Source organism: Micropterus salmoides, unplaced genomic scaffold (assembly GCF_014851395.1).
Source record: "Micropterus salmoides isolate LMB-PRFRI ecotype aquatic unplaced genomic scaffold, ASM1485139v1 Ms_hic_scaffold_15, whole genome shotgun sequence".
Taxonomy (NCBI): domain Eukaryota; kingdom Metazoa; phylum Chordata; class Actinopteri; order Centrarchiformes; family Centrarchidae; genus Micropterus; species Micropterus salmoides.
Window position 1 is genome coordinate 18,187,788 of NW_024040596.1, and position 21,637 is coordinate 18,209,424.

The following is a 21,637-nucleotide window of genomic DNA, read 5'->3' on the forward strand; positions in this document are numbered from 1 at the left end:
TCTGTTTTTTGTTTTCTGAAACTGCAACATTATCATAACTATCTGATTTATATGAAAACATATATTTAAAACATAAATCAAAGCATCCCTGACAATGACATTTCCAGTGTGTTTCCTTTACAACTTGACAGAGAAAGAAGAAAACATCATCTCATCAAGAGTCACATATCATATGTGAAACAGGTATTTTGGGTAAAGAAATAATAAGTATATACAGCATGTCCGTCAGAGTTCATGGGTCTAAAAAAGGAGAACATTTTCAAAAAGGTTGTATCATATATATCCTGGACCAGGGTAACCAATACATCCATTGATCTATGATTTTAATTAATGAAAAATTAAAGTTCTTAGTTACAAGAGAACAGCGATTTATTGTCCACCAGAGTGGAAAATTGTCTTTAGCTGGTCAAAACATAAAAGCAGCTCCAGAGAGAAAATTAGGTAACAAGACACAGTAATTTAACAATGTAGCCTACTATACACCTTAAATAATATATATTAACTACAACTTAGATAAAAAATGCAAGCCTAATAAAAGTAAAAAGACCAAAGGGCATAATTATTACATTAGCCTACATTACATTTACTCATTTGGGAAACAAATTTACATTTGAGGAAAAACATACAAGCATCAATAAAGCAGCAATAGGCTACAGTATGAGATCTACAAGTGACAACAGATAATATAAGAGTTAATTGCATGTACGGGGACAAGGGAATCACTTTGTGTTGAAAAATGATGGGGACATAAGGGCTCAGATTAGGGGTATGATGATACACTTGTGTCATGAGATAAGACAATGCTCAAAAACAAGATGAGAAGATTTTAAAAACTATTTTGAAGAAATCTGAAATGCGGCAATATATTGCGTGTGGTAGCTCGTTCCACCATCGTGGTGTCACAGATGCGAACAGCCGGGACTGGGATTGCATTGTGTGAAGTGATGGCAGAGCCAGGCGGCATTCGTTGAAGGAGCGTAGTGGCCGAGAAGGAACGTAAACTTGTATTATGGAGTTTAGGTAGATACATGGGTGCAGACCCAGTAGTCACTGTGAATGCAAGAATTTGAAACTTGAATCTGATTCTGGAGGCCATGGGTAGCCAGTGGACATCACTGAGTAATGGACATTTGTTTCTTCTATATTTAAATTGCTTTGCATGTTTTCTAGGCAAATAAACCTTTCTCAAAGGATTTTCATTTGTTAGTTAACATTTCTTGGTGCAAGATATTTTAGGAACATTTTTAACAAATGCTTTCAAAATGTGGTGAGGACATTACCCCAAGCGTCTCTGGTGTAAATGACACCTATTACTAGGGAAAGAAGTAAGAGTTAACAAAATAGTGCAATCAATACAAGATAATAATAAGGAGATAGAAGAAGAAGTGCAAAGGAAGTGCATGTTAGAGGTTTGGGGTTAGATGTGTTATAAGAGAAAGTCTTCTCAGAAGAGATATCCTAAAATCTCAAAATTTTAATAATTCCCGAGACAAATAATTTGTACAAATACCCCCTTCTGTCTATTTCCCCTTGATATTAAATGGCTCTTTTGTGTGTTACAGATGTAGGCTGGTGTTAATGTTTGTCATGGGTAAATGAGGCATTCCTGGCTATTGGTGATTTTTCGATGTGCTAACATTTTGGGGAAATATGATAATTTTTTCAAGTTTTTAACATTTAATGAGGTAAATTACATGTTTAATCTTAATGAATGTGTATTGTTAGAGCTCAAGCACTTCAGATTTGGACTGTGAGAGAGTTCCACCCTGTTAGGGACACATAGATATTGCAAAGTGTTAATAATGTAAATATTCAACAATACTTAGCTTTTCTTACACCTTATGTGTCCCTTATTTCAACACATACATCCTATTTCCTTGAATGTTAATAAAACAAGACTTTTTGAGCAGAACACATGTTTATTTTTTAGAAATGTCACGTTTTTGCACACAATTTACGCAAAAATGTTGAATTATAACAGAAATGTACACAAACAAACATGTGTATGATGTTAATCATTTTCAACTTTACAAATTAACATAAAAATATGCAAAACTTTCAATATGGTCTTTAAGTTATTTAAAAAATAAATGTTACCAACAGGGTGGAACCTAACTTTGTCATTAACTCACACATTTTAAATTAATAGAAAATACATTAAATACTTTTTTAAACATACAGGACATTAAACATAAAAAAATACATGTTACTACCTATCCAAACATTGTGTAAATGAATATTAACTGATCATACACAAGAGGGTGTGATCAGTTGATACTTGATAGTGATGCAGTGGGACAGAGTTAAAGCCAACTAAATGGATATAGAATATATTTGTATATATCAAAAGTGTTAACTTGCATGTATATTGGTAAATTACACAAACAGTTTAAATGACAATTTAATTATTATTAGCATTTATATGCATTTCCTGATATTTTGTAATAGATTTTTTCAAATGTCCACCCTGTTATGTTCCAACCTGTTGGGTATATAAACCTAACAGGGTGTACATTTTAAAACCAAATTAGCCATTGCTCTGTGAGACAGCAAGCACAAGATATCTCTCCACAAATACATAGTACTTTAGTGTAGATATCAAACATGGTTGTTATTTTTGAAAAATGTGGTTTACTTTCTTCATAATTTAGCCTAACAGGGTGGAAATTCAAGAGTAGGACACCCAAGTTAACGCCATAAAACTTGCATAAGAAACAGACAGAAATGTTTTGTGTTGATGTTATAATTTAATTTATTTCAAGTACAATATTTAGAGTAACTTTCTGGGGACTTAAAAGTCACCAATAGCAGAAATGACCCAAATATGTGAGAAAGGTTTACTTTCTGAATTGTATCCTTAAAACTCAACACATAGCTTAATATTAATTTAAATAATAAAGTGACGCTCCTGTTTCTAACTTATCTGTGATTTATCTGATAAGTAAAACAATCCTTAATGCTGTCTAACCATATCGAGCCTATAGGCTACATGTCAGTCCGCAGGGCGTTTCAGTGACAGGTGTCGTGCCGACAGCACGCGCCAGAGAGCGCAGTGCCTCTTGCGCCCCCCGCAGACCCTGCCCGGAACCACACTTGGCTGTGAAAACATCCTGCCGGCCTCAAAATCGCAGAGGAGCTGCGGGTGCGGGCGTCCCCTCCAGCGGGTGACTGACTGACGGGCCGCTCGGTGGTAACGTTATGGACGTGCGGACCCCGTGCGAAGCAGCGTGTTTCCCGCATTCCCCAAATGGCGGAGTGAGCGAGGATGCGACTCCCCAGTTCCATCTTTGTGTCGGTGTCTCTGTTCACGGCCGAGACCACGGCAGCGCTCTACCTCAGCTCCACGTATCGCTCAGCTGGAGACCAAATCTGGCAGGGGCTCACGCTCCTCTTCACGCTCGTGCCGTCCGTGCTCGTGCAGCTGACCCTCACCTTCATCCACCGGGACCTGAGCAGAGACAGACCGCTCGTCCTGCTGCTGCACATCCTGCAGCTCGGACCCGTCGTCAGGTCAGTGGTGGCTTGTTGATCTGTCTGTTTCTCTAAAGGCTGGCCCGTACAGGCGCACGGGATCGCGTCCCTGATCTCCACCGTGTCACACAAAGAAACGGTTTATACAGAGGTGATTTTTCTCGTTTAAAAACATCCCCAACCTGCCTGCACATAAGCTGATTACGGATGCTTTGATGAATGCGTCGCGCACATGCTGTTGTTTTGATTTTCTCCGTCCTTTTGCTCCAACTCGCTGCTTATGCGCAGTGAATGTATGTCTGTGCCATGTAGTTCGGAAATATACTGCTGATCAATACGCCCATTGCTTATCGATATGTTATATACACAGCTGCCAGTCTGCTCAGCCACCACCGGCTATCCAATAAGATCTCTTCCCTGTGACAGTTTGATCATCTTCAGCTGTGTTATTCATGGCTGCTCCGTCTGAAAGGACATAAAGCGCTGCTGGAGCGCATGAAGAAGCTGTTGAAGCTGGAAAACATCTGCACACTAGTGCTTTAAACCATAATAGACCTTCTTCCCGTGTAAGCCCTGATCTGACCTGTCTGGACCATCTGCCTGCAGCAGTAGGAGCCTAATCCTGCATGTAGAAAGCCTCCCTACTGTACTCACAGACAGCATGATCAATACAAACAGCAGGAGATCTGGTTAAAAAAACCAAAAAACTCATTCATCTCCTGTAATATGGAAACTAGAGCTGAAACGAGACAGACAACTATTTTAGTATTCGATTAATCATTTAAATCATTTTTCAACAAACACTTGCTTCTCAGTGTGAGAATGTGCAGCTTTTCTTAGTCATTTTAGTAAAGCGAATCTCTTTGGCTTTAAGGCTAAATTAAAGACATTTGAAAGTAAATAAATGTGATGGCCATATGGGTAAATGATTAATCAATCAATAGAGAAAATGTTAAGAAAATGTTCTGTACAAAACAGGCATCAGGTGTGTAAAGTGTGCAGTTTTATCATAAATAAAGAGAGACGTCACTTTGGGCTCTGATTTTATGATTAAATCACGATGACGATTAATGGATTAGTCTACACAGCTGTTAGTTGCAATCATAAGCACACTCATGGCATGACAGTAGGCCTTGTGAATATAAACAGTCAATTTAGCAACTTGTAGTTTCATAGAGAGATTTGAAAACCTTTACCTTGGATGCTAGGAAATTGAGGCGTATGTGTAAATGATCAATCAAGAAACTAAAAGGCAGATGGACAGGCAAGGGAATAAAAACACTTGTTAGTTGCAGCCCTAACGGAAGCCCATCATAAGAGTTGGAACGATTAGTCAATTCACTGATCAGTGGATTGACAGAAATTAATCTGAGACAATATTTGGCATTTAAGGTTTTAAAGAAGAGGTTTGGTACATTGCGGCATGTAATTGACAGGAGTGAATATGATAAAGAACGGAGAAGAAACTCCAAAGGTAAATTAATGAAATTAAGCAGCAAATACAAAGTCAAGACAAAAAATATCAGCAGTTCCTGCAAAATATCTTCATTCAGTGTTTTTTTCTTCATAAAAAGAGAAATATTTACAGAAGTTCATAATGCTAAGTTATTGTCAAAACCTAGAGAGGCACTTTGTTTATACAATAGTACCAAAAAAGGTCTCGAGAGGAAATGCCATTTTCAAGTTGACCTTTTAATCTACTGAGCATAGACTCCTATAATGTTGTTTCTGCCAATTCATTTTTCACATCCGGATTTTCAGCCGTTTTAAAAGTTATTTTTGGAATCTAGAGAAAATCTGTTTTACTGTTTGGGGAACAGAGAGTACAGTAGGCTACGCAGTGTGGCGCCCCTAAGCTTCAGTAATCTCTGAGCAATCTTTCCCCCCTATCCTGTTTATTTATTTTCTATTTCTATTATTCCTCTACTTTTTTTCTGACTATTAGAGTATGTTATAGATACTTAATTTGTCTGTGTGTTTGTTTTTGTTGGGGGAGATGAATGTGTGGTGTGTGAGACACGGGTGAGTATTGTTTAGAAAAGCAGACCTATACAGTTACTGTTTCATTCATTATTGACAAGCAATCAAAAGATTTCAATTGAAAGTCTCAATTTGTGCTTTGTATTTGTGTTTACAATTTTTAGATGTTTTGTGAACCTTTAGAATAATGGATTGGTCTGTAGATTATTCAGTTCAATAGTAATAGTAGTAATAGTAGTTATCAATAATAGTAATCAGTCAATAAACAAACTTACCCTGAACCAGCAATTTTGATAATTGATTGATCATTTCAGTCAGTTATTAAGTAGAATGCCAATGGATTATTGGATCCAGCTCCTCAGATGTGTGACTTGTGCTGCATTTCTCTGTTTTATATCATCATGAATTCAATATCTTTGGAGTTTGGACTGTTTAGACAAAAATAGTTTGGAGACGTCAATTTGGGCTCCTTGGACTATTTTCTCTGAAATGTTATAGATTAAACAATTAATGAATTAATCAAAAATAAACAGCTGTTACTTGCCATCTTAAGTAGACTTGTTACTATTCAATTAGCCTTCAGCCAGAGTATATAAACTGATAGAGACTGTTATATTTATGAAGACCCAACAGCATCCATATTTTTTATCTCTGGCAGCATGTTGACTCCCCAGCAGTGGCTTCTGTGGTGCTGACCCTTCCTGTTTCCCCTCCAGTGTGCATTCAGATGATTACTCTTCAGACTGCGTCTGTCCTCAGTGAAGAGCAGATCTAAGAATAGAGTGTGTCGCAGCTGGCTCCTTATCTCTGACAACACAACCAGAGAGGGAAATGTCTGTCTCTGTACTGTACACTTCCTCTTCTCAGAGTCTCATCCGCCCAAAACAACACTTCTAATAACTTAAGCAGAGTCCTTATCATGCTTTGTCGTGACAACAACGCTTTGCACTGCTGCTTTAATGTGTTGAAAACACTCTAATAAGCAACCTTATTTTAATTGTTTGTGAGTGTACATCAGACATGTGTTCATTTCTTCATTTAATCTCCAACAGAAGTTTGATAAGCATGAAAGTACATTGTTGGCCTGAGGAACAGTAGTTTAACAAAATAATATTAAAGGTCCATGTACCAATGTTTTCTGTAGATTTTACAATATTTAGAGTCCCCCTTCACTCAAAAAAAGTATTTTAAAAAAGTAACAGTACAGAGTGATGGGGGTGCAGAGTTTGACACTAGAAGACGTTTTTCACATTCAGTAGGAACGTGAAGGAGGAAAGTTAAGATGACATGTACAAGTGGATTTAGAAACTATAGTTCAATATGCAACTTACAGTATGATGTGGAAACTTGAAATTTCCTGCGAAAAAACACCAAGAATAGGCTTTAGGCATAAACAACAGTTGCTTTTTTACACATCAACATTATGATTCACTTGGAGTCATGTTTGAGTTCACCCGAGATTCACTCTCTTTTTGCTCAGTTTTTCTCCACCAGCTCCTGAGGAAAATATCTCTTGAGCTGCTAAATGCTCCACTATGTTCACCAGCTAGTCAATATCTTTGTCTGTCTGCTGTTTGGTGCTGAGCAGTTGGGAGCCGGAAACCGAACAAAGAGCTGAAAGATGCCACAAAGCTGAAAGAAACTGCAGTAATAATGTGATCCATTGATATTATATAAATGTTGATTATAGCCGCTTTAAGTCGAGATTATGTTATCTGTCTGTTGTGAGTAAACTCCACTTACTCTGTTACCTAAAGACACACAAACACATCAACTTAAAACATGCGGAGTTGAGCAGGGACAGATGCGTATCGCTTCATCCTTCAATGAGATTTTGGTATTTTAACATCCGAAAAGCTGCTCAAAGACTCAGCCTTTTTTATTTATATTTTTTTAAATCAGTCATGCATTCACTGGGTGTGCCACTCCAGTGTAGTTCAAGCTGATAAACAGTCTGTCCCTCAGCAGCCGCTTGGTTTAAATCCCCCTGCCTTGCTGTTTTATTGGAACCCTGTATCAGTGCTGCTTTACCAACACAGACCTCTGGCCTTTTTCCCAAACCCAGCACTAAAGTGTTTTAGTATCTCACTGGCAGACAACTGACTGTGACTGTTACTGAAATCTCTTTAAACAGAGAGCTAAATGCTGGTGTACCGATAGATACTGATGATGAGTATTATAAATATATATTTTAATAGTATATAATAAACTGTCATCTACAGCTGCTCACAATTGTTGCATTTCATTGGTATGTTATTTCCTTGGTACACACAGGTCACCAGTCATATCACAGACCTTTTACTGAGAGAGAAAATTTATCTACAACAGATTGGCTAATCAATAGTTTAAATAATTTATCAAGCAGATAATGCCAATTTTTCTCACGTTACAGCTTCTCCAATGTGAGTAGTTGCTCCTTGTATTTATATTATATCACTTAAAACTTAAACTGATCTGTTAATGATTGATTATTGTTACAAGATATCCCCTTGTGCTCTGTGAAATTGTGATGGGTATTTTTCACTACTTTCTGACATTATATAGACTAAACCATTTATCAAAAAATCAAATAATCAGTAAATTAATCAAAAATGAGAAAAAGCAGAAGCTCCAGCCCTACATTTCTTCAGAAAAAGAAGAAAACTCACAAGAACACAATAAATATTAGGAGCATGCACACACAGGAAACAAACACACAATCAAAAGGGACATTACAAACAAATAAATAAATATAAAATCAAAAATAATAAAAGTGCAGCCTTACCCAGTAGACCGCACTAGTCCATTCAGTCTGATAAAGCGTGAGAGTTATCTTTACAAGTGATACAAACATCTTCCAGAAAAGCCTTTAAGGGACCGAATTTTCATAAAATTTCCTCAAACTTGATTCTTTCACAATGGGAGGTGCATGACAAATCATTTTGCTCAAGATGTACTGAAGGTATTTGTGATGTTTTCCAAAGATCAATTAAAGTTTTTTTTTAGCTCTTATAGTGAGCATTTAAACTGTGTTTGAAGCTGACTCAGTGTGGTCGAAAGTGATCCAACATCTAATCTGTGTATAAAGAGGCACTTCAGCAAAATATGCCATTCATCACATTGTGCTGACACAGGAAATGCTGTGAAGTTTACTTTTTAAATAAGTAATTAATCAATTTTCAACAGTTTTGATAATTGATTTAATCATTTAAGCCACTTATCAAACAAGACCAAGAGTTTGCAGCCATACTGACTGAAATGGGTCAACAGATATTGGATGGGTTGCAGAGCCACTCTGTACAGGCCTTCATGTTCCCCTCAGGATGCTTTCTAATAGTTTTGATGATCCCTTAACTTTAGCTTTTTTGTCCAGTACTTTGGTTCAATACCTGCAAAACTAATAACATTCCTGTCAGTTGCTGTACTTGTGTATTTAGTGCTAATTAGCGAATGTTAGCATGCTAAACTAAGATGCTGAATAGTTCAACATCAGCACCTTATTGTTTTTGTCATTGTGAACTTGTTAGCTTGCTGACATTAGCATTCAGCTCAAAGCACCACTGAGCCTGAGAATAGCCTCACAGAGCTGCTAACACCGCAGTAGACTTGTTTCTTTAAGTTTTTGTGTGTTTGGGTGATGTCAACTTTTATTTTTATCTTATTTTATTTTGACTTACTGTATGTATGTGTTTTTATGTTGATTGTATGCTGAAGAACTTTACCTGTATTGAAAAGTGCTACTCAAATAAATTATTATCATTATTATTATTATTATTAATGTGGTGAAGAAGGAAGACAAGCCTCTGTTTTGATGAAGTTAATGGAAAGCCTGATAATTGTAATTAAAATGAAAAACAATAATATGCATTTGGATGGATTGAAAATGGAAAGTTATCTGCAGCACTTCATTAAGTGCCTCTAAAGTGTCTGCAGCTCTTAATGGTCTCTGTTGCTGTGCTGCAGGTGTCTGGAGGCGTTCTGTATCTACGGCAGTGTGGGCCGTGTGGAGGAGCCTTATGTCAGCATCACCAGGAAGAAGCAGATTCCTCGCAGGGGTCAGTCTGAGGAGGTGGAGCGGCAGGTGGGGCAGGCGGAGGGGAAACTGTTTACGCACCGAGCAGCCTTCGCCCGTACCTCTGTCATTCAGGCCTTCCTGGGATCAGCCCCCCAGCTCACCCTGCAGCTCTACATCTGCGTACTGCAGCAGGGGGTGTCCATCGGAAGAGGTGGGGATTTTAGTGCGTGTGACTCTTTGATTTACTGCTCACGTTACCTATAATTGAGCAGTCTGTCCTCCCCTTCGTCACCAGTACACAGCTCCACTGTGATGTGGGCTGATTAGCTAAGTGCCATATTGGAAATAAGAGGATGGTGTTTTCATGAGTCAAAGTGGTGTTATGTAACTGCCTCTCTGATATCGAGGATGGAAAATGGTGATTCTCTCTGCCAGTTGGTGCAGATCTGAAATCAGGTTGTTCAACTCTTTGTGTGTGTGTTTGTGTGTGGGAGCGTGTATTACTTAAATTGTGGGGACCTAAATCTGTTTACACAGTCACAAACAATTCACTTTCAGGGTGAAGATGTTAGTTTAGGCAAGTAGTGGTTAGGGTGAGTCTCCAGGAAATTAATATAAGTCAGTGTAATATAATGTCCTCTGAAGTGATGGAAACATCATTGTGTGTGTGTGTGTGTGTGTGTGCCTGTGTGCGCGCGCGTGTGTGGGTGCCAGTATTTCTATTCCTGAGAGAGATTTAGTAAAGGTTCACACAACGTCACCGCAGGACATCTGGTCTTTGAATTAGGACAAAATAAAAGATGTTTTAAATACTGGCAGTCTGACACTTCTATTTTACGCTTAGCACTTTAACATCCTGAATGTGAATGTGGGCTTCAGGGCTTTAAAGGAAAAGATCACAATATTTCAAGTCTGTCTTTTTAACAATAATTAATGTACATCTAAACAGATTGTGCTTGCTGTAATCATTCCTCCTCTTTGTGCTGGTAATTAAAAGATCCCATAATACTTTGTTTCCAGTGCAAGTGATGGAAGGCAACATCCACAGTCTTGTTCTGAAACAAAAATTCAAAGTCCAGAGTTTGTCTGAAGTTAATAAAGCGTCAGCAGTAAGAGCTAATCAAATAAAGTGGACAGTAGTACAGTGGATTGGACTAAACAGACATGTTGATTTGATGAACTCAGATTGAAGCCTCATATTAACTTTGTAATATATTTTGGAATATTGAATGTTTTTTTGGGGGTGGGGGGGGGGGGGGGGGGTCTATATTCATCAGTTAATTTACTCATGTATAGTAACATAACCACCATAATTATATGACCATAAAAACATTTCAAAATAAATTATTCATATTTTCAGTGATTTACAGGCACACACAGACATCTATAACAAATGAACAAGTTGGGATAAAATCACTTTATATGTAATAGTTGTATTATTTCTTACATTTATCTGCTGGCTGTATTTGTATTTATAAATAGTGAAACAATAATTATACAACATTTTTATTTATAAGTATTTTATGGTATGAATCTATTTTTATTTTGTAATTTTGCAATGTATTTTGGGTTGCTGGTAGCTTTATACTTGGTTAAATTGACAAACTAAGAAGTCAGACCCATAGCTGAGTTTGTGCTGATATTGTGCATGTGGGGAAAATTATATAATGGGTGATAAGAACTGAAATTAATCCATAAAAATCTGGAAAAGTGAACCAAAATCAACATGGAAAGCACTAACCTATCCTTTAAGTGATGTTGTCCTCATATTTCTCTGTGTTTGTTAATGTCAGGCACACTGATGGTGATCTCCCTCCTGTCTATTGTGTATGGAGCGCTGCGCTGCAACATCCTGGCCATTAAGATCAAATATGATGACTATGAAGTGGACGTCCGGCCCATGGCTTATCTCTGCATTTTCCTGTGGAGAAGCTTTGAGATCGCCACTCGTGTGGTGGTTCTGGTTCTGTTCAGCTCTGTGCTGCAGCTCTGGGTCCTGCCCGTGGTTCTTCTTAACTTCCTGGTTTTCTTCCTATACCCCTGGATCCTGTTCTGGCAGAGCCACTCGCCGTTCCCTGAGAATATCGAAAAGACTCTGACCAGGGTGGGAACCACAATCGTGCTTTGCCTGCTCACCTTCCTCTACGCCGGCATCAACATGTTCTGCTGGTCAGCCGTGCAGGTGAAACTCAATGACCCGGACCTCATCAATAAGTCCCAGAACTGGTACCGCATGGCCGTGTACTATATGTTGCGTTTTGTGGAGAACGCCTCGCTGCTTCTGCTGTGGTACATCTATAAAACAGACTTTTACAACTTCATCTGTGCACCGCTGCTGGTGCTGCAGCTGCTGGTTGCCTACGCCATCGCCATCTTCTTCATGATGGTCTTCTACCAGTTCTGCCACCCGTGTCGGAGGCTCTTCTCCTCCAGCATGACCCAGGGCCTTTGGGACTGCTCCTCTCTTCTCTGCCTCATGTGCAACTCTGATTCGCCACAGAACAGGCCGATGGGAAAGTCTGTCCTGGAGCCGTCGAGCCCGACCACACACAAAGAACCAGCGAATGACAGAGTCCACGACACAGCCAGCGACACCACAGACGACATCCCTAACGACACAACGTACGACATGCTTGATGATACAATCTATGACACTCCTAATGAAATGGGCAATAATATAGTTGGTGGAATCAACGGTGACATTGGCCACATTGTATCCTGCAATGCCTGAAGCATCACAACTGTTGGACCTGCCATGCAGAGGAACGACCGTGACAGCTTTCATACCCTCTGTAACCTTTTAAGTGCCACACGAATCCCCATGTGTGAGTTGAGTTTACACTTTTAATCTCACTTTTCATACATCCATCTCGACTCCGTTTTCTACCACTAAATATTACTCTCACGTGAAGCAAATGTGTCCTTAATTTTAGATCTATTCTGGCTGCAAACATGCGCAGTGTTTCACTTGCTATAGAGCTGGTGCTCACCCGTGTCATCAGCCAACGTCCTGACCTGTCGTCCTGCAGCCTTTATTTACAATCAAAGACACATGGACACCAACATTACTTCTTTTAGTTTTGCGACTGTGTCCACTTATATGCTGCATTATTGATCACAAGGAGCCATGCATTTGAACTGATTGTATTTAGTATCCCTTTTAGAATGGAGGTATGCATGTGTGGAGCCTCAGATGAGGTGTAACAGTTATTCCGCAGGGGAGGGGGGTCTGATTTGTACAGTTTTTCCCTGAACACCCCCATAGTTTTATGGCTGCAAGCAACAAGCTTTTTTACTCCTCGATAAGAGCTTTATCATTAATATGTGCTGCTTCTGTGATGTATTTTTGCTTGAGACGTGATGAGACGTGACTCTCCATACATTGTTAAGAGCCTGTTCGATCACCAAACACGTTACTGTAAAGCACGGACATCTCCAAGTGTAATGTTTTTGCACGTTTACAAAAGGGATTTTAAGTGGCTTTGATTCAACTGCTAAGCAGCTGCAGCAGCTGTAGTGATGTGAAATGCTTTGTTTGGATGCATTTGTAGTTTTCTAACTCAAGCTTGTTATGTCTGTCAGCTCTGCGTCTGTATGTCTCATTAGTTACAAAATAATTACACACATACATTATATAGAATAGAAAAATGTCCACAATTGTAAAAAGTATTTTTGCTTATTTTCAACCTTTGAAGTGTGTGGGAGAATGTCTTTGTTTTTGCACTAATTCTTTTTTTGCAATGTACCTTCAGAGGGATGACAGCCTCCAGTATCCGGATGTTTGTACAAATAAGACATGAAACCTTTTAAGCCAAAAAAATAAATAACTGAAAAACCTAAAATAAACATTATCATACAGAGCAAGATCAAAAGGCATTTAAAAAATAAAATCCTGCTAGAAATATCTAAATAAATTTATATTTATATGTGAAAATTGTGTTTTCTTTTAAGCACTTACACACTGTCCTGGCTGCCGGGCAAGATGGCGGACCAGGTGAACGCTTATCTCTAAGCTCTGTCTGCTTGTCCCACTTTTAAAGACCCATTCTCGCCGGCAAAGAACCCACCAGTTTCCAAAAAGAAAGACACGGGGATAGAAGTTCGGAAGGTATGTTTTCCGTCTTAGAAGCTATTAAGCTGCTTACTGACAAGGTGGATACAGTCGTTTCCCAGATACACCAGAACTCCGTCATGCTAACTAGCATTGCTAAAGCAGTCGAATTCAACGCTGCTGAAATCAAGGATTGCAAAACTCACCTACAAACCACTGAGCGGGAAGTATCAGTGAAGAAAACCTAGGAAGAGCTAACAGAGCGTGTCCTAGACCTCGAGCGTTACAAGCGCCGCTGGAACCTCAGGATTCGTGGGATAAAAGAAAAAGAAGGTGAAGTTACTCGTGAAGCGGTTTCTACATCATGGGCTCCAAACATTAACTACATCGTGGACTCGGCTGGGACGACGCGAGGAAAACAAAACGAGGCATTTCATCGTCCAGTTCACCCAAAGAACACACCGAGACGCGCTGTGGAAGATGACCAAAGATTCAGCTATCTGCAGGGAGCGGCTTCATCGAAGACCTCTGTAAGGCAGACAAAGAGTCGCGAGCGATGCTGTGGCCACAGATACAACAAGCGAGAGCAGCCGGAAAAAGGGCTTAATTCAAAGGTGGTGCTGGTTATATCAACGGACAGAGAATTACTTAGCAGCGGCACACAAGGTATATTGCCTATACTTGTGAAAATGTAATTGAAGTACTTCTTGTTTGTAACAAACGGGTTGGATGGTTTAGATTGACTTCTGGACATTAAAAGGGACACTGCCTGTTACTTAGGCCTCCTTTTTCTTCAATTACAGTTAGTTGAAGTTCATTTTTTCTAGCGTTTGCTTGTTTGTTCTTAGAATGAATGTCGTTTTTTCTTGTATTTCAATTAATGCTAGGGGCCTAAGGTATAACACAAAAAGAAAATCAATATTTTTATTTTGTAAGGGCGAAAAAGCTAATTTTATTTTGCTACAAGAAACTCACTCAAAACTGGTGGATGAAAAATTCTGGATAAACCAATGGGGTGACCAAATTCTTTTTGATCATGGTTCCACTAAATCAGCAGGCTTAGCTATTTTATTTTCTTACTGACCGGGTAAATTAGTATCCTCAAGAAGAAGTAACAATGGTCATTGGATAATCTGTGTCCTGAGCTTTGATGAGCAGTACTGTATTCTTGTCAACGTCTATGGCTTCAATAACCCAAATCAAAACAGTTTATTTTGGATGTTTCTGTTGCTATTGAAAACCTAAAGTTAACTTATCCTGCTGCAAATATAATTATGGGGGGCGATTTTAACATGGTTAACGATGAATGTCTTGATAGATATCCTCCCAAATGTCAAAACAGCTCTTTTAACCCAATCCTTTCTGATTTTTGTGGTACCCACAACCTATTGAATCCATGGCGCCTTAAATACCCTGACTCCCAACAATTTTCATGGTTCAAACCAAACAATAAAGCAAAGTCTAGAATAGACTTCTGGTTAGTCTCTCCCTCTATGATGGACTCTGTTTCTGACTGCAGTATGTCAGCTGCTCCTCTCACAGATCATTCTGTCATTAAGCTTGTGTGTAATCCCCCTGGTGCGCTTCGCAGAAACAAAGGGTACTGGAAATTCAATTCTAGTCTTCTTAAATCCCAATCATTTCATGAGGGTATCAAAACCATAATTTCAGATGTGATGACTGATGTTTCTGTGCCATCTTATGTTTTAAAATGGGACTTTATGAAATTTAAAATTAGGGAATACTCTATACACTTTGGAAAATCTCACAGCAGGTCTAACAAACTAAAGAAGTTAACATTATTAAAGAAATAAACACTTACTCCAATAAGACACCACCTTCTGACAGTGATAAACTGGCATTACTTACTCTGCAAACTAAACTTGACAAAGTCTATCTTAGAAAAGCTGAAGGGGCTTATATCAGATCCAGGGTGAAATGGGTTGAGGAAGGAGAAAAGAGCACATCATACTTTTGTCGTTTAGAAAAGAGAAGGCAGGAGAGGAATTCAATCAATGCTTTATTGATTCATAACCAAGTAATTACAGATACTGCCTTGATTGCCAAGGAAATAGTCTCTTTCTAATCTAAATCATATTCGTCTGACTTTTCTTTTAATGATGCTAACTCCTTCTTTCAGCATATCAAGGATTTTATCCCCCCACATAGACGATGAATTTGCAGAGTTATGCGATGCTGATTTGACTTTAAACGAGCTCGATAAAGCAGTAGAATGTTTGTCCTTAAACAAATCACCCCTTACAACCAATTTTTATAAACATTTCTGGGACTTACTAAAAGATTCATTTTTTCTTATGTTAAAAGAGGCAATTAGGCATTTTACGTTTCCCCCTTCCATGAAACAAGGTATAATTACTTTAATCCCAAAGCCCGGCAAGGATCCTAAAATAATAGACAATCTTAGACCTATAACTTTGTTGAACACCGACTACAAAATTGTAACCCTTATCTATGCTAACAGATTAAAAACAAATCTACACAAAATCATCAGCGACTCTCAATCTGGTTTCATGAAGAACAGATCCATTCATAATAACATTCGTTTAGTGCTCGACCTTCTGGACTACAGACAATTAATTGTAGATGATGGCTTTATTTTTTTCCTTGACTTTTATAAAGCTTTTGAGTCAATTGAACACCCGTTTATTTGTGACTGTCTAAGATTATTTGGTTTTGGTAATAATTTTCAAAACGTTATTCAATCCCTGTATGATAATACTAATTGCTCCGTCTCCTTACCAAGTGGTACTTCTCCCCGTTTTACAGTCAAACGTGGGGTTAAGCAAGGCTGCCCTCTTTCCCCATTTCTCTTTATAATAGCGACTGAAATGCTCTCTATTTTCATTAAAAATTCTAACAACGCGCCATTGGATGTTCTCGGTAGTCCAATTATCATCAGCCAGCTGGCTGACCAAATGTGAATTAATGCCTATTCATGCTTATGATTTGACTGAAGCACACAATGTCCCTATTAGGTCCACTGTTAAATACTTGGGTATACATATCTCAAAAAATTTGACTGAATGTGAAAACCTGAACATGTGGAAAGTAATAGAGCAATGCCGAAGTAGACTTAACTCATGGATGTTACGAGATATTAGTTTATTGGTCCGTATATTTTTGACTAAAATGGAAAGTATCTCAAGGTGTATTTATCCTGCATACTCAGTTGCTATTCCTAATAGAGCTATTAAAAAGATCAACCAAATCAATTTTGACTATATTTGGAGAAGGAAAGTCCACTATGTTAAGAAAACAGAGATGACCAAAACATTTAAGGATGGTGGCCTGCAAGCTATTGATTTTGACTTTATGAATGGAACCTTAAAAATTAATTGGTTAAAATCCTTTCTGAACAACAATAACTTTTGGTATCATATCCCCAGAAAACTTTGAGAAATTAGGAGGTATAGAATTCTTACTAAAGTGTGATTTCACTATTCAAAGACTTCCAATTAAACTATCCCTTTTTCACCAGCAGGGTTTGTTATATTGGAAACTCCTATATAATCATAACTTCACCCCTCATAACTCCCCAATTTGGAATAATAGATATATTACGGTCAAAAACAAATCGCTGTACAACAAGGACTGGATGGATAAGGGTATTTAGTCTGTGATCCATTTAGTAGACAGTGAGGGTTATCTCATGTCATATGAGAACTTCTGTCTAAGACCTCACTGCCAATCGTAATCATTTTAACTCCATAACTAATGGAATGTTAATGAACCCCACTCCTGTCACCCCTTCTCTCCCCGTACTTTTAGTTGGAGGAATTGTCTTTAATAAGGTTAAAATCCCTAACAAAACAGTTAGGAATTTGATTGATAACATCTCATACCCTACAATCCTTTAGAAACTCAATTTCCCAATTTTTCTCAAAATCTACTGTAAGCTGCTGATCAGATGTATTGGTTCAAGCCAAAAATGGAACAGTTCAGCATTTTCATAACTGATGTTAAAACATGGATAGCTACATCAAGGCAACAACATCAGGAGGATGTGAATCTGGATGACAGCGTGTCTGTGGCTGCCACACCAGCGGAGAGGAAGTCTGCAGATAAAAGCACAACGAGCTCAGCTAGTTGCCGCTCTTCAAGATCATCCAAAGTCTCATCCATATCATCGGTGCGACAGAAAGAACAAGCAGAACGTGCTGCCTTACTTGCACGTGCAGCATCACTAAAACAGAGGCAGGCGTTGGACATCGAAGAATGCAAATTAAAGGCAAAGAAGGAACAACTTGAGCTTGAGATAGCTATTGCTGCTTCTACAGCAAAAATACAAGTGTTGGAAAACAGTGAGTATGACAACTGCAAAGGTGATGTAGGAATTCATCCTGAGACTGTCTTACCAGGAATGCCACAGCTACATAACCAACAGCCTATGATAAATTATGAGCACATTGGTCAATTAAAGGCAGATGATCTTCAAGTGAAACAAGAAACTGACACACAATCTAATGTTAACAGAAGTCCAGTAAATCTGTATGAAGTAATGTTGAAACAAAATGATATCACTGAGATGTTAGTCAAACAGCAAAGACTGTCACATTTGCCCCAGAGAGATGTCCCTCTTTTCAGTGGTGATCCACTTGAGTTCAAAGCTTTCATAAGAGCATTTGATCATACCATTCAAGCCAAAGCTGATAGTGACAGTGACAGGTTATATTACCTAGAGCAGTTTACCAGAGGGGAACCCAGGGACTTAGTCAGAAGTTGCCAGCATATCCCTATCAAGTTTATAGTGAGGCGTGGAAGTTGCTAACTTATCACCATGGCAGTGAACTAAAAATCGCAACTGCCTATATGAGTAGAGCATTCACCTGGCCACAAATAAAACCAGATGACGGCAAGGCCCTTCAGAGGTACTCTTTGTTCCTCACTGGATGTAACAACGCCACACAAGACATTACCCAACTTACAGAAATGGACAGTCCCACTAACCTCAGAAACATTGTCTCCAAGTTATCGTACAAAATGAGAGAAATGTCGAGAGTTTCTGCATTTGACATTCAAGAAAAACGTGGTACAAGAGCAAAGTTTTCAGATTTAGTCATGTTCATAAACAGACAAGCTAAAATAGCTGTGGATCCTGTTTTCGGTGACATAAAGGATGCTGAAGATAAGGGAAAATATAATGTAAATGTGAAAGCGACAAAATCATCCAGGCCAAAGGGGAGTGCATTTGCTACAAGTGTTGCACCTACAGCAATTGAAAGGCCACCAGATAATGGTAGAAACTCATTCCATTGCAACATCAGTGCCTTCCAGAAGCCTTTTGTATATTGTGAAAAACAACACATACTTGCAGAATGTCACAAAATCAGAAAGGGTTTGTGTTTTGCATGCTTGACACAAGGACATCTGAGCAAAGACTGTAAGAAAAGAGCTTCATGTGAATATTGTTCTAAGAAACATCCAAGCATGCTCCACTTCTCAAAAGAAAAGGATGATGTAGCTGCAGAAAACAGGCAGAAAGACACTGCCGAAAACACAGAGACTGGTGCAATAGCTCACATTTCAGGTGAAATTTGTGGAGCTACTGGGGCCGGAAAAGACAGTTGTGTGCTGTTGATTGTACCGGTGTGTGTCAAATCAAAGAAGAGCAATAAGATCATTCAGACTTATGCATTCATGGATAATGGAAGTCAAGCCACTTTCTGCACAGAGAGCTTGATGAGAGCTCAACATGGAAGGCAAGAGTACTCAAATCCTGCTTCGCACGATGGGACAGGAAAAGTTGGAGTCAAGCTACCATATTAAAGGACTAGAGGTGTGTGGTTTGAAAGAGAACATTTACATTGACATACCTGAGATCTACACCCACAAAGATATTCCTGTGTCCAAAGAGTACATTCCAGTGCCTGAAGATTTGGAAAACTGGCCACATTTGCAAGGAATCCAGCTTCCACACATAGATGCAGACATTGGACTTTTAATAGGATGTGATGTGCACAAGGCTATGGAACCATGGGAAGTAATTCACAGTGAGGATAATGGTCCATATGCAGTTCGAACAATCCTGGGTTGGGTCATCAATGGTCCTCTCAGGAGAGACAGTTGCAACACTGCATCTGAGAGTATTCCCAGTGTTTCTGTGAATCGCATTTCTATTGCTAGTGTGGAGAACCTGTTGGTACAGCAGTTTAATCATGATTTTCCTGAAAAGGCCAGTGAGGAAAAACAGGAAATATCAAGAGAAGACGTTCAGTTTATGGACTGTGTTAGTGAAACAGCAAAAAGTGTTGATGGTCACCATACCATAGGACTTCCCCTGAAAAACAGATACGTCAAGATGCCTAACAACCGCAGTGTAGTTGTGCAGAGAGCAGAAAACCTGAAAAGAAAACTTGTCAAAAACAAAGACTTTCACAGTGAATATCAAAGCTTCATGTCTGACCTGTTGAGCAAAGGCCATGCTGTCCCGGTACCAGATGAAGAGACCCAGTCTGACAATGGGAGGGTCTGGTATATACCTCATCATGGGGTTTACCATCCCCAAAAAGGAAAGCTCTGTGTAGTTTTTGACTGTGCAGCATCATATCAAGGCAAGTCACTAAACAGAGAGCTTCTTCAGGGTCCAGATTTAACTAACTCACTAATCGGGGTTTTAACATGATTCAGGCAAGATCATGTAGCTTTAATGTCAGACACAGAAGCTATGTACCACCAAGTACGTGTACCACCTGAGGATAGTGACCTGCTGCGCTTCCTCTGGTGGCTGGAGGGAAACTTGACAAAACCTCTGCAAGAATACAAAATGGTGGTTCACTTGTTTGGGGCCACATCCTCCCCCAGCTGTGCAAACTTCGCGCTGAGGAAGACGGCTGAAGATGCTAAGGAAAACATGGCTCCTGCTGCAGTTGCAGCAGTGTTGGACAATTTTTATGTAGACGACTGTCTGTTGTCAGTGTCAGATGAAATCCAAGCATGTGCTATGGTCAGGGACTTGACAGCACTGTGTGAGAGCGGAGGATTTCACTTAACGAAGTGGATGAGCAACAGCAGAGTTGTTCTTGCTTCCATTCCTGATACAGAAAGGGCTAAAGAGGTCAAAGACTTGGATCTTAGTCATGATGCATTACCTGAGGAGCGAGTACTAGGAGTGACCTGGTGTAGTGAGTCAGACGTACAAAGGTCAGGATAAATGCAAAACCAGCATCACAGACAAGACGAGGTATCCTCTCATTTGTAAGTGCGATATATGATCCTTTAGGGTTTCTGTCACCTGTCATTCTTCCAGCAAAGATGATCTTGCAGGAGCTGTGTGGCATGAAAGTCACCTGGGATGAAGACATCCCTGCAGAACTGGCTCAAAGGATATTGTTATGGCTTTCAGACCTGACAAGGCTTCATGGTTTTACCGTGAATAGATGTCTGAAACCGACTGGCTTTGGAACCATGACATCTGCGCAGTTGCATCATTTCGCAGACGCGAGTGAGAAAGGTTACGGAGTTGTTTACTTCCTTCGCATGACAAATAAAGACGGAAAAGTTCACTGTTCGTTCATCATCGGCAAGTCCAGAGTGGCACCGTTGAAACAAACAACAATTCCGAGGCTGGAGCTGACAGCGGCTGCTGTTGCTGTAAAAATGGATCGACTAAAAGGAGCTGCACATGCAGCTTGAAGAATCTGTGTTTTGGTGTGATAGTACTACAGTGTTAAAGTACATCGCCAGTGAAAATCTGAGATTTAAAACATTTGTTGCAAACCGAGTGTCACTCATTATAGACAACACAGAGCCAAGTCAGTGGATGTATGTTAATTCAGAGTTGAATCCCTCTGACCACGCGTCACGAGGAATGCCTGCAGAAACATTCAAAACGTGTCAAAGCTGGATTGGTGGGCCAGAGTTTTTGACAAAGGACAGGAAACACTGGCCAGTTTCACCAGACATGAAAGACATACAGAAAGATGATGCTGAAGTGAAAGAAGCAGTATGTGTAACTGTCATCAACATGCATGAGAATCCACTTAACAAGCTCATTTGTTATTATTCAGAGTGGCATTGTTTAAAAAGGGCAGTTTCATGGATCATGAAGGTTAAAAAACTGCTTCAAAATCTGAGCGCACACCGCAAGCTTATCACGTCACAATTAAGTCATCATTTAAGTC

At 39.3% G+C, this 21,637-nt stretch overlaps 1 protein-coding gene across 1 annotated transcript; it reads left to right on the forward strand.

Moving 5' to 3' along the window:
• Positions 1-3,064: 3,064 nt before the first annotated feature.
• Positions 3,065-14,967, forward strand: xk (X-linked Kx blood group (McLeod syndrome)). The gene is made up of 3 exons (XM_038720761.1): positions 3,065-3,510; positions 9,394-9,656; positions 11,239-14,967. Exons 1-3 carry the CDS (start codon positions 3,266-3,268, stop codon positions 12,174-12,176), a joined length of 1,446 nt encoding a protein of 481 aa, XP_038576689.1. The 5' UTR covers positions 3,065-3,265; the 3' UTR covers positions 12,177-14,967.
• The last annotated feature ends 6,670 nt before the right edge of the window (positions 14,968-21,637 follow it).